Genomic DNA, 14,677 nt, shown 5'->3' with positions numbered 1-14,677 from the left:
ATTGTTGGTATAGACAAATTCTGTTGATTTCTACAGGTTGATCTCACATTGAACAGCTTTATGATATCTTCTGTTAATTCTGATAGTTTATCTATTAATTCTATCATTTTTTTCTTGGTAGTTGATCACATTATCTGCATAATAGGAGATAATAAGTGTTTTATAACTTTCTTTTCCATTTTATCACTCCTATATTTCTCTTTCTTTTCTTATATCATTGGCCAGGATCTAGAATTCTGTAGTTAAACAGTAGTGGTGATAATGAACATCAGATTGCCCTCTCTTCATATATTAAAAGGAATATATCTAGAGTTGCTCCATTAAGTATGTTTACTGTAAGTGTTTTTTAAATAAACTTTAGCAAGTTTAGAAAATTCCTTTCTGTTCTTAATCTTCTGAATCTGTTTTGATCATTATCAAATGTCTTTTCTACAACTGTTGAAATAATTTTCTGATTTTTCTCCTTCAGTCTATTAATGTAATAAATTTCTTGATAAATTTGCTTATGTTAAACTATTAATATTTTCTTAGGATAAATCATACTTAACCATAATACATTTTTAATACACTGTTGAATTTGGATATGTAGTATTTTTTTAGAAAATTTGAAGCTATTTTTATAATTAAAATAATTAAAATTATTTATATAATTAAAATTATATTTTGTAATTATAATTTAATTCTTATTTTTATTTAGAAAATTTGCTTATGTTAAACTATTAATGTTTTCTTAGGATAAATCATACTTAATCATAATACATTTTAATACACTGTTGAATTTGGATAGTTAGTATTTTATTTAGAAAATTTGAAACTATTTTTATAATTAAAATAATTAAAACTATATAATTAAAATTATATTTTATAATTATAATTTAATTATTCTTATCTGGTTTTGAAATCAATATAGAATTACTCTGAGTGGTAGCACCTAAGGCTATGGCTGACTAAGGAGAACAGCAAATCCTTTATCCATAAAGCAACTATAAATTGAGACAAAATTGACCAAAACAACCATTATAGCACTCTGGAAATTGACCAATAGCCTGTGTCACTCTGACAAGCATTTATGCTTGAAAAAGTGCTACATTTTGCATTGAAACAATGAAGGGTCTATGATATTCTTGTTTAAGGATACTCCCATCTCACTCCTGTTGCTTGGTTGGTATGGAAGGTTTACCTTCTTAGGGCAGGCTCTGAGGGTCAGCAACTGCAGTCTTTATTAAAGGAATTTAGAGTAGTGGGCAACAATCATATCCAGAGATGTTTTCAGTGGATGTTATGATCTTCACTAAGAGTAAGGATAGTGGCCTGAAGTTGTAGCATGGTTGAGGCAAGCCTATTTCTGGCTGGGTCTTCACACATGGGCAGCAGAGAGCAAAGATGGACCAAGCAATTCACAGAGTTTTAGTTGACCATAAGACTGTGCACAAGCACTTAGAAAACACACATAAAGCAGCTCTTTCTGCCCACTTCCTGTCCCCGTACTTTAATAAGACCATTTTTTTTTGCACCGGAAAAGAAAAGAAAAGAAAACACATGTGAAAAAAACCTTAGTGGAAAGCAAATGCTGGGGTGGATGTAAATATATCCTGCATTTTGAATGCCCTCCCCATTATATACAGGCCTATGTATAGGCAGTGGAAGCCTTACTAGTCTGAGGTGTTTGAGCCTAAACTGTGTCTCATCATTGGCCAACCACTAAGTTATAGAGATACAGAAAGAAAAACCTAGAGAGCCAGTCTTATTTTTTTTTTAAAGATTTTATTTATTTATTTGACAGAGAGAGAGACAGCCAGCGAGAGAGGGAACACAGGCAGGGAGAGTGGGAGAGGAAGAAGCAGGCTCCCAGCATGGGAGCCTGATGTGGGACTCGATCCCAGGACTCTGGGATCATGCCCTGAGCCGAAGGCAGACGCCCAACAACTGAGCCACCCAGGCACCCCAGAGAGCCAGTCTTAAAACAATAAAACTATAAACATTTTCATAGCAGACACATCAACAGCTGTAAACTATGGGACAGCAAGAAATCAGAGAATTAGCCCAGCCAAATATGCAAATAAGCAATAAGACAGCAAAAATAATCTTTATAGTGAAATCATCATCCAGAATTTCCAATCTTGAACAAAAATTATGAAATATGGAAAGTAACTGGAATGTATGACCCATACACAGGGGAAAAAGCCAATGGAATCTATCACTGAGTGTCTCTGGATATTAGTCACAAAGACTTGAAGCAGCTATTTTAAAAATATTCAAATACTAAAGAAAACTATATCTGAATAATTAAAGGAAAGTATAGTAACAATGAATAAACAAATAGAAATTTTCAGGAGTTAGAGATGGAGGTAGACAAAGGTATATATCTCAAGCAGAAATTCTGGAGTTGACAAGCATAACTCAAATAATCATCAGTAGAGAGGTTCAAAAGCAGCTTCAAGGTTGCATAAGAAAGAATTAGTAGGGGCTCCTGGGTGCTCAGCCGTTAAGCGTCTGCCTTCAGCTCAGGTCATGATCCCAAGGTCCTGGGATCGAGCCCTGCATCGGGCTCCCTCCTCGGTGGGAAGCCTGCTTCTCCCTCTCACACTCCCCTTGCTTGTGTTCCCTCTCTTGCTGTCTCTCTCTCTCTCTGTCAAATAAATAAATAAAATCTTTAAAAAAAAGAAAGATAGAAAGAAAGAAAGAAAGAAAGAAAGAAAGAAAGAAAGAAAGAATTAGCAAACTTGTAGAAAGATCAGTAAAAGTTAATAATAGAAGTAGAGAAAAAATATTGATGAAAAATTGAGTCACAGAGTCTTTGAGGTAGCAAGCATGCCAAAGCATGTGCAATAGAAATAGCAAAAATAGATAAAATAGACAGAAAGATTATTTCAAGAAATAATGGCCTAAAATGTATCACATTTGATTTAAAAAAATTACTCATTACTTTCAAGAATTTCAGCAAGTCCCAAATAGGATAAATATAAAGAGATTGAAACTTAGGCCTATCATGATCAAAATGTTGAAATCAAGAGAAAATTTTTAAAGTGGCAAAAAAAAAAACAACACATTCTTTATACTGGTTACAATTAATGACTGGCTTCTCATCTAGAATAGTGAAGGCCAGAGGACAATGGAATGGCATGCTCAAATTGCTGAAAGAAAAAAAAATGTCTATCAATATTCTATATCCAACAAAATTAATCTACAAAAATTAAGTCAAATAAAGATATTTCCAAATCAATGAAATCTGAGAAAATGTGTTGCCTTCATACCTGTCTTTTAAGTCATAATAAGGATAGTCCTTTAGCTGAAAGGAAATGACTTCTGGGTGGTAACTTGGACTTCCAGAAAGAAATGAAAAGCACCAGAAATGAAAAATATATGTGTTAATATGAACTACTTTATAAATATATTTCCCTTATTTTCACCTAGTTTCTTTTATTTTTTTAAAAATTTTTTAAGATTTTATTTTTCAAGTAATCTCTGTACCCAACATCAGGCTTGAACTCATGACTCCAAGATCAAGAGTCCCATGCTCTACTGACTGAGTCAGCCAGGTGCCCCTCACCTAGTTTCTTTTAAAGATAAAATATTATATAAAGCAATAATTACAATGCTGTTTTATTGGATATATAGATAAAATATTTAAGATAACTATTGTGCAAAGGAGAATAAAGGAAATAGAGCTGTATTCAGGCAAAGTTTCTGTATTTTGCCAGAATTAAATATTAATCTGTAATAGACTGTGAGAAGTTAGGAGGCATATTGCAATTACCAGAAAGAAATTGTAGTTGCAGTTTCTGGTAATTGCAATTACTGGAAAGAAATTGACATATATAGGACACTATTGACACTAGGAACTAACTGAAATATAGAGAGTGTTTCCCTAATGATTGCAGAAGGTACATTTTTTTCAAGGAACAATGAAAAATCCTACAAAATAGACTAAATACTAGGATATAAAATACATCTCAATAAGTTTAAAAGAATTAAAATCATACAAAGTATGTTTCCTGAAAAATAGAATTGAATCGAAAACCAACAAGAGGTAGAAACTAGGGAAATCCCCAAATATTTGGACAATAAGAAGCAGCATACTTCTAAATAACTGATGGATAAAATAAACAATCTTGAGAGAAATTAGAATATAATTTGAACTGAATAAATACAAAAAACACAATTTGAGACTTATGAGTTTAGCTAAAGCATTGTATAGAGCTTTAAATGTCTAAATCAGAATTGAAGGAAGGTCACTAATTAATAATCTTAACTTCTACATTAAGAAACTTAGAAAAAGAAGAGCAAACTAAACCTCAACCAAGCAGAAGGAGGGACATAATAAAGATTAGAGCAGAAATAAATAAAATAAAATCAATAAATCAATAAAAATATCTATTGAAATAATAGAAAGTTAATAAACCAAATATTGGTTCTTTGAGAAGATTAACAACGCTGGAAAACCTTTAGACAAATTGATCTTAAAAAAAAGTGAGAGAGCGAAAACAAAGATTACCAAAATTGGGAATGAAATGTGATAACAATATATAACCCTAGAGAAATTATAAGGATTATAATAGAATATTATGAATAAATTTGTGCCAAAAAAGTGGACAACTGACATGAAATAGACAAATTCCTAAAAATACATTAATTACTAAAAACTGACCCAAGAAGAAATAAAAAATCAAAATAAATGTATAGTAAGTAAACAAACTGAATCCATGATTAAGTGAAAGAAAAGTTCAGATTTTATTGCTGACTCCCACCAAACGTTGAAAGAAGAAATAATATTAATCTTTTATAGACTCATTCAGGAAATAGAAGAAGTAACACTTACCAGCCAGTATTATTTTGATACAAAATCCAAAAGAAGATATCACAACTACAGAGGACCACTGACAAATATTACTCATAAACATACACAGAAAAATGTTTAAAAAATATTAGCAACGAGAATCCACAACAACAAAACAAAAAGATAAAACCATGACCAAATGGGAATTATTCCAGGAAAGAAATAGTTCTCTTTTTAACATAGTTCTCTGTTTAACAACAGAAAATCTAGTACACCATATTGATAAAGGACAAAACTATATCATTTTTCCAATAGATACAGAAAAGGCATTTAACAAAACCCAACACTCATTCAATATAAAAACACTCTCTCTGTTTCTCTGTCTCTCTGTCTCGCTCTCTCTGTGTTTCTCACCCACACTCACACGCACAAAACTATCAATAGATAAAAACTTTCTCAGCTGTTAAAGGATATCTATCATAAAGCTATAGCTAACGTCATACTTAATGGTTAGGGAGTGAATACTTTTACCTTAAGATTGAGAAGAAAGCAAAAATGGTTGCTCTCACCACTCTTATTCAACACACCTCTTCTATTCAATGTTGAACTGGAGGGTATAGCCATATAATAAGGCAAAATTTCTTAATTAAAGACTTTTTGCTTAGAAGGAAAGTAATTGTTTTTCATTGTAGGGACATGATACTATGTATAGAAAATCCTAAGAATCCATAAAGAGGAACTAGAACTAATAAATGAGTTCAGCAAGATTTCAGCATATAAATCAGTAATGCAAACTCAGTTGTATTTCTGTATACTAGCAATGAACAATCCAAAAATTATCATCAAGATGGCAATTGTCCCAAAATTCATCTATAAATTCAACATATTCCCTACAAAAATCCTGGCCGACTTCTTTTTTGGTAAAAATCGACAAGTTGATTTTAATATTTATATAGAAATGTTGGGACGCCTAATAGTAACTGACTTCAAAATGTATTATAAAATGACAGTGAACAAAACAGTATGTTATTGGGGCAAGGACAGGCATAAAGATCAGTGGAGTGGAATGGAATTGATATTCTTTACATTTATGGCCAAATATTTGACTGACTTGTCAAGATAAACAAATGCTTGGAAAATTTAATATCCATAAAAATAAACTTAGATTCTTACCTTACATCATACACAAAAATTAACTCAAAATGAATTGGAGTCTCAAATTTAAGAGCCATAACTATAACATTTCTGGACTAAAACATAACAGAAGAAATTCATGAATTTGGGTTAGACAGACTTTTTAGATATGAAACCAGAAACATGATCCATAAATACAAAATTAATAAGTTGGACTTCATCAAAATTGCAGGCATACTTCATTTTATTGCACTTTGCTTATTGTGCTTCTCAGATGTTTTTTACAGATTGAAGGTTTGTGGCGATCCCACATCAAACAAGTCTATTGATGCCATTTTTCCAATAGCAGTTGCTCATTTCATGTCTCTGTGTCACTCCTGGTAATCCTCGTAATATTTCAAAATTTCGTTATTATAAATTTGTTATGGTTATCTGTGGTCAGTGATCTTCAGTGGAGAAGAACAATGAGATTAATGTTGTTTTCATGGCCTCTAATGCAACATCCATTCTGGAGCCCATAGATCAAGGAGTAATTTTTACTTTTAAGTCATATTATTTAAGAAATATACTTAGTTAGGCTCTAGGTGTCATAGATAGCAATTTCTCTGATGGCTTTGGGAAAAGTAAATTGAAAATCTCTAGAAAGGATTCGCTATTCTAGATGCCGTTATGAACATTCGTGATTCATGGGAAGAGGTCAAAATACAGTATCAACATTAACAGGAGTTTAGAAGTTAATTTCAACTTTCATGGATGACTTTGAGGGATTTAGGACTTCAGCAGAGGGAACAACTACAGATGTGGTGGAAATAGTAAGAGAACTAGAATTAGAAGTGGAGCCTGAGTGTGACTGAATTATTGCAATCTCATGATAAAACTTGAACATATGAGGAGTCACTTCTTTTTTTTCTCTTAAGATTTTTATTCATTTATTTGAGGGAGGGAAGTGGGGTGGGGGGAGGTACAGAGAGAGAGAGAGAATCTCAAGGAGACTTCTCACTGAGTTCACAGGCCGACATGAGGCTCCATCCCATGAGCCTGAGATCATGATCTGAGCCAGAACCAAGAGTCAGGCACTTAACCAACTGAGCCACTCAGGCGCCCTGAGGAGTCACTTAAGTGGGCTCTTGAGCTGGAATCTACTCTTGGTGAAGATGCCGTGAAGATTGTTGAAATTACAATAAAAGATTTAGAATATTCCATAAACTTAGTTGCTAAAGCAGTGGCAGGGTTTGAGAAGATTGACTCCAATTTTGAAAGAAGTTCTGCCGTGGGTAAAATGCAGTCAAATCGCATCACATGCCACAGAGAAATTATTCAAGAAAGGAAGAGTTCATCGATATGGCATACTTGATTGTTGCCTTATTTTAAGAAATTGCAACAGCCATGCCAACCTTCAGCAACCACCCCGATCAGTGAACAGCCCTCAACATTGAGACAAGACCCTCGACTAGCAAGAAGATGAAGACTCACTGAAAGCTCAGATGATGATTAGAATTTTTTAGCAAAGAAAGTATCTTTCAATTAAGGTATATACTTCGTGGTTTTTAGACATAATGCTGTGCACACTTAATAGACTACAGTATAGTGTAAACATAACTTTTGCATGTACTGGAAAACCAGAAAATGCATTTGACTTGCCATATTGCAATATTTGCCTTTTGCGGTGTTCTGGAACCAAACCTGCAGTGTCTCCAAAGTATGCCTGTACAAACATTTGGGCTTCAGATGAAATCATTGAGGCAATAGAAAAGCAAGTATGGACTGGGAGAAAATATTCATATATGGGGTAAAAGACTTCCATCTACAATATATAAGGAACTCTTGCAACTCAATTATAAGAAGACAACTCAATTAGAAATAGCCATTACACTAAAAATATCTTAATGGCTAGTGAACACTTAAAAAGATGTTTTACATTATTATTATGTAGGGACATGCATATTAAAATCACAATGAGGTGCCATTACACACCCACAAGGATGGCTGTAATCATAAAAACAGAAAATACAAAATGTTGTTAAGGTTGTGGACAAGCTGGAACACTTACAGATGACAGGAAGGAGTATTCAAGAGCGCAACTACATTGGAAGACAGTTTGGCAGCTTCTTGAGAAGTGAAACATAATTTACCATATAACCTAACAAATTTGGACCTAGGACTTTACCCCACTGAAGTGAAAACATATGTCCATACGAAGCCATGCATGTGAATATTCATAACAGCATTCTTTTTAATAACCCAAAACTGGAAACAATCTAAATATCTGAAGGTCTGCCGGTGATGGATAAACAAAATGAGCTACATTTATAGAATGAAATATTACTCAGAAATAAAAGGAAACTACCACTGATACCGTAATGACATGGATGAACCTCAGAAACATTTTGCAAACTGCAAGATGCCAGAATCAAACAATTGCATACTTATGATTCCATTTATAAGAAATATCCAGAAAAGGTAAATTATAGTCAGAAAATTCTGTGGCTGCCTAAGGCTAGAGCTGGGAACTGGGATTAACTGCAAGTGGGCACAGGGGAAACTCTTAAGGTGACAGAAATATTTTAAAAGTGGGTTATGGTGATGGCTGTACAACTCCATAAATTTACCAAAAATCATTGAATTGTACACTTAAAATTCATGAATTTTATGGTATGTAAGTAAAAGCTCAATAAAACTGTCTACAATTATTTTTCAGTTTACATACCTCCTCAATTTTTGGAATAACTTATAAATTATTATTACTCAATGCAAGTTTTCCTTTTTTCTTAACAGTTCAGAAAAATGTATTTTAAAGGTTTTAGTACTTGGGCATTTTGGGGAGGGAATATCTCAGACCGGAATATCAATTGGGTTAATGCTTATTGGTCTATTCATCTTTTCTTATTAAATCACTGTAGGTATTTTACACTTTTTTTATAGCCACATCTCTATTTTAGTTTTCAGATGTTTTAGCATATAGGTACTGATAATATACTTTTGTTGTATGTATATATCAATTTTTATACAGTTAATTACAATGATCATTGCATGTATTTTCATTTCCATCTTCTCTCTTACCAATTGTCATAGAAATCTGAATATCAGCTTTTTTCTCTTCTCTATTGTTTTTGTTATCGGTGTCACTTATTCCTATTTCTTTATGTTTGCTCTGCTGCACATTTTGTAATGGATTGAGCAATACCTAGTTTTTAAAATTTAAGAATTTTAAGATTCTATGACAAGGGTCTATAAAGACATTAATGATCATCTATCTCAAGATTTGTGCTTGAAGTGTTTCCATTTGTCACTCTTTGCTAAACATTCCTTAATTTTCCTGCCTTCCAAGTAATACATTATTTGATTTTCAAATATGTTGCACTTTGTCTATTTTAAACTAACTGATTTTATTGAATTTTGGGCAGAGAACATAGGCCATATGACTGACATCAGTCCTTTGGAATTTCCTGACTTTCTTAGTGGCCTAATAAATATTCCACTTTTATAAATATTTCCTATGTCTTGGAAAAAAATGTTTATTTGCTGTTTCTTGGATGTAGTTTTCTATAAAAATCTAATGGCTTAGGCATCTTAATTTTTTCCTTGATCTATCAATTTCTGAGAAGTATATGCTAAAATCCCTAAGTCCAGTTACTGATTTATCGATCACATTTTTTTGGTTGCAGTCTGACGGAGGTAGAGCCTGTACTATTAAGTGAATGTATGCCCACTGATTATTATACCTTCATGTTCTGTTTTTCCTTTTACTTTATTTACTGTCCTTTGTCCCTTATGAAGCATTTTGGGCTGAATTCTCTATTTTTAGTATTAATATTACTGCATCTGCTTTCTCCTTATTCATTTTTACCTTGTATCTTTTCTTATCCTATTGTTTTAATATCTGTGTGCTCTTTAATTTTAATTTTCTCTTATCATCCATACCTGGTTTGATCCTGTTTTTCGATTCCGACCACAAATTGTATTTTAATTTGTGTGTTTAGCTCATTTACAGATTGTTTTCTGTTGTACTAAGACTTGGTTCTCCCAATTTTTCATATTTTCAGTTACCAGACTTTTAAAAAAATTATTTTAAAAGTAGTTTCTTCCTTCCAGCTTTTCTTTGATGATGAATTAAAGGTTGCATATCTATTTTTGCTCTTAATATGACTCCCCTTAACCAAATATCCATATTTATAAGTATATATCATCACTATTACTAATGTCTTTGTTTATTGTTAATGTCTGTATCTTCTCCCCTAACATATGTTAGCTTGCTTTTATTTGGTTAAAAATCCCTAAACTTCTCTAATTTGTTATTGACCAGATTCTTTGAGTTGCTATGGCTCTTTCTCTGTTTCTCTTGTTTTTTCATTTTTCATTGATTCTAGATATGTTCCCTGTTTCTTCAAATATTTTTCCTATATATGATTGCCTCCTTTTTGGGACTTCTAATTCTATTCACCATGTTCTTTAGATTTTCTCTTCTATTTTAAATTCATTTTCCTTTACCATTGCTTCCCTGAGAGTTTCTTGATCTAATCTTCTGGTTTAGAAATTTATTAGGTACTTGTATCTATCCTACTTTTATTCTTTCTATTGTTTTATTTATTACCATTTAAATATTTTCCATGTCTAAATCTTCTACTTTTTTTCCCATTATAACTTCTTTTTTTCTTGTTTCCTGTTGCAGATATTTTCTCTTATCTCTCTAAAGCATAGTTATACTCTTGAAAAATTATTTTTCTATGCATTCCAATAATTGTGCTTCAGCTGATACTGGGTATTGCTCACATTACCATATTTCTTTTATTTTATTCTTCACATATACAGGTATTTTTACTCTAAGATTCCATAATAGCTTTAGTTATTTTTTTCTGCTGCAGTGAGTGAGATGGTGTTCAAGGCTACACTCAGTCTCTGCCTCTCCTGGTGAGTATAAGGAGAGGAAAAGGGATAAAGCCTAGATCAGAAGGTTCTGGAACCAGAGTTGCCCCTCCAGTTTGTTGTCACTCCACCAGGCTGGGAATCCATCTGTAAGCTCTCAGAAACTGTTCGCATTAGGAAGAGGTGTCCTCTGTAGGTTGTGACCTACCAGCCCTTGGAGTTTGGAGGGGGAGGTGGGGGTGGAGTAGTAAATACCCACACCTGTTCTCATCACCTCACAGCTGGGCTTTTTATCTGCCCTGTCATCACCCTGCCAACACCTGTGACCTAGTATGCTGCTGTTGCTTTTGCTGGTGAAGGGGGATAGCAGTGATTGTCCCGAGTTAATAAAATCAATCCATATCACCCATGCTTCGTTAGTTTCTCCAGAAATGACCTTAGAGAGAAAACCAGCAACTCTCCTGCTTTTCCCTTATGCTTCAGCCACACTTCTTTGTGCCCCTTGAACAGGACAGTCTAGTTTCTATCACAAATCCTTTGCAGTTGCATTTTGCTATGCCTGGAGTGTCCTTCCCTCAGATCTCTAGTGGCTGGCTTCTCCTCATTAATCCCATTTCACCTCGAATGTTACCTTTACAGAGAGATCTTTTTTGATACTGTATTTAAAATAGCCACCATTCTAGTTATTGTTCAGATTATTTTTAATAGCATTTATTTTAATTTAAAATTATCGTATTTATGGTCTTTACCTTCTCATCAGAATGTAAGTTCCTTAAAGCACATATTCCAATTTTTTTTTTTTTTTTGGCAGTGTCTTAGTCTAGTAGAAGGCCAGAGCCTAGCAAATGTATAGTGGATTTTGAGGAACAAATGAACAACCGAATAAATGAAATAACACATATAACCATTACTTATCTCCACTCTATTTTAACTTCTTCGCAAACAGATGACATGAATAGTGGGTTATGTTCCATAGCTTTTTTTTTTTTCTATTTTAAATTCTTTTTCCTTTTTTATTGTCTTTTGGAAGTATTCCTCAATGTAACCTTTTGGTTCACAAATTGACTATGTATTTGTATCCACTGTTCTTTTATTCTTTCTATTGTGTAACATATTAGGTCACAGGTCTATAATCTAAGTGTTCCATATCTATATTTAAAATATTTTTGTTATGACAGTAACATCAAAAATTTATTTCGTCGTGCGATATAACTAAAAAATTCTCCAGTGTCATTCTTTGCTTTTTAGATAGAAATTAAATTCAAGTTAAGTCTAGGTCTTCTTTAGTTAGCTCATGTCACAATAGTGTTGCCAAATAAGGTTTCCTAAGTATCCATTCGAGGCTCACCACAAATCTGTAGTACAGATGGGGTGTGAATTTCCATTTGCCAGATAAGTAAAGTAAGGTTCAAAGAGGTGGAGTGAGTGGGTGGCGGATGTGAGAATCAAACCCTAGTCTCCAGTTACCACTTAGTGTAGTTGTTTTCCTCACCATAGAGGTATGTCCCTAAGTATGTGTCCTATTATTTGAGCTGAGATTTGGGAATTTCTTCCATCATCCCCAAAACATGTTTCATGATTGGCTTGATAGTCAGCAGAGAAAATGTTTAAAATAACAACAATAACAACAGTAAGTGGTTATAATATGCTATGTGCCATTGTAAATGCTGTGCATGTGTTTGTACACCGAAACCTCTTTAAAATGCTTAGAGGTTAATAATATTGTACACATTTTGCAAATAAGGACACTCAAGCACAGAGGCGTTAAGTGACTCCCACATCAGACAGCCAGTATGTGGCCGAGTTAGAATTATGAACCCAGCAATCTGGCTCCTGATCACTACTCTAGTCTATAATAATAAAAACTTTATTGCAGCTTAGAGTTCAAAGAGAGCTTTCCTATCCATTATGTACTAGACTTCATTACCACTCTGTAGAGAAGGCAGGCAGGATGTGACAAACAGTATACTAAGTTTCAGAGGGGTGACTGGGCCTACCTCACCCAGACAGCAAGTGGCTGAAATCAAATAGCAATTCTTTCTCTTGAAATCTAATTACATCTCTGTTCTTGGGCCATGTTTTATTATCCATGAAGTTATTCATGCACTATAGTCTCTTCAGTCTGTTTTGTTCTCTAGTAGGTTATATTGTTGTGGGTTTAAAATGTTAACCGATTTATGTATCTAGGGAATATTTTATCTTTTATTTTGATGTTCCTTCATAATGTCTCTTGCAGTTGAATTGTGATGATTTCAGGAAAGAAGAGAGAAATGGGGATTTTATCTGTACCCTCGATAACGCAGCCATTTGCGGCACAGATGGGAAAACCTACAGCAACAAATGTGCGCTGTGTGCTGAGAACGCGTGAGTATCTGCAGCAGGCTTTCTCCCTAAAGCATGCTCTCCATATAAGTACATGACACATTTTCCCTTACAGTCTTTAAAATATCAATTCATTTTGTAGGACTTAGCCACCCATAAATTATTAGGACCACTCCTTTTACTATTCTTGAGGGAAAAAATATGTAGTGCAACACTTTATATTTTACAAAGCACTTTTGTATGCAGTTTATCAGATAGTAATCAGTGTCTCTGTGAAGTAGACATCTGATAGAACTAAATCTACGTATCTACCTGCATGCACATATAAGCACACGTGTATGTAATACCCTTACATACATATGCATATACATACAGACATCTGTCCATTTCTGTCTATCTGTGAGTATATCTTTTTTCACAGAGAATTATTTAATTATCAAATGATTTTTTTAACTCAGTGCTTGGTAATTTATAATATTAGAATGGATAATTGGAACTTTTAATACTGAACTTCTTTTCATTGATTCGACCTTTGTCACATAGCTAAAGCATCTCGTTGTCCAACATTTTGTCCCCGTTTGGTGCTTTCTCCACCCTCAGTGCTAAGTTTGGTTGTCAGTTGTCTTCAGTAAACAAGACGGTACACCTGCTTCACAAGTTCAGGCCTGTGGCCTCAGTCCTGAATTGTCTGCTCTTTGGTTTTTGCAAATATAGTAACAACCCGTGCTTGAAGCTAGTAAAGGATATGATAAATATTCAGTCTTCAAGGTTCTGCAAGCGTTATCCTTCTTTGTAATAAGTACCTTTACCAAAACATAACTGAATCAAATCACTGTGATCCATTGCATCATTGCATTTTCAGAGATGCACTCTGAAATGATGTTCACCTCTCACCGGTGGTCAACGTAAACGGAAAACACAGACAGACATAGGGAGAACAGTCAGGTTTTATTAGATATGTATTTTGTAATACTATTATGAGCACATTGTACATTTAATTACTACTATGTTTTATGTGGGGGATCCTGTGATAAATTCTTTAAATCTCTTCAGGTCTAAGTTTCTCACCCCTAATTTCTAGTATGCTTCCTTCATTACACAGTGAGAGCCGTACTGCTCATTGTGTTTCTTCCTTAGCTTTGTCTACTAAGAGACTGTGCAACAACATTGGGTTTCAATTTTTTTTATTGTTTCCCTCAGATGATATCTTTTGACATACTTTTCTCCTATCACTTTTAATAACTTCATTTTCCTCTTTATCTTGTTTTTGTTGTTTTTTTAATTGTTATACAAATGCTGTGGTTTTAAGCTGTCTTACCTTTTTAAAAAGCAGGAAGTAAATTTTACATTTATGGTTCTATTTTCAGATAGTGTTAAAGCTCTATTAGACTGAATAAACTTAATTCTTGGGACTTTAGGTACTTTCCATGACAACTAAAATATTAGTCAGCATAACCCAAACAAAGAATAATATAGTAGGATCTTAGATCTATAAACTTGTATTTGTTTATTCAAAACAACATCATCAAAAACAGCATAGTTCTTTGAAGGCATCTAATACCTAGTTATAAGGTGTACTTT

The 14,677-nt window shown here is 33.5% G+C and overlaps 1 protein-coding gene across 1 annotated transcript in view; it reads left to right on the top strand.

Annotated features, from left to right (window-relative positions):
- SPINK5 (serine peptidase inhibitor Kazal type 5) overlaps positions 1-14,677 on the top strand; it is a 76,699-nt gene that overhangs the window by 10,138 nt on the left and 51,884 nt on the right. Inside the window, exon 6 of the mRNA XM_087862455.1 lies at positions 13,011-13,138. Coding sequence (XP_087718581.1) covers positions 13,011-13,138 — 128 coding nt within the window. The remainder of the gene's footprint in view (positions 1-13,010; positions 13,139-14,677) is intronic.

This window comes from Ursus americanus, chromosome 5 (assembly GCF_024610735.1).
Source record: "Ursus americanus isolate L20-20 chromosome 5, mUrsAme1.1.p, whole genome shotgun sequence".
NCBI classification, from domain to species: Eukaryota; Metazoa; Chordata; class Mammalia; order Carnivora; family Ursidae; genus Ursus; species Ursus americanus.
This window is presented reverse-complemented; position numbering and strand designations above follow the sequence as displayed.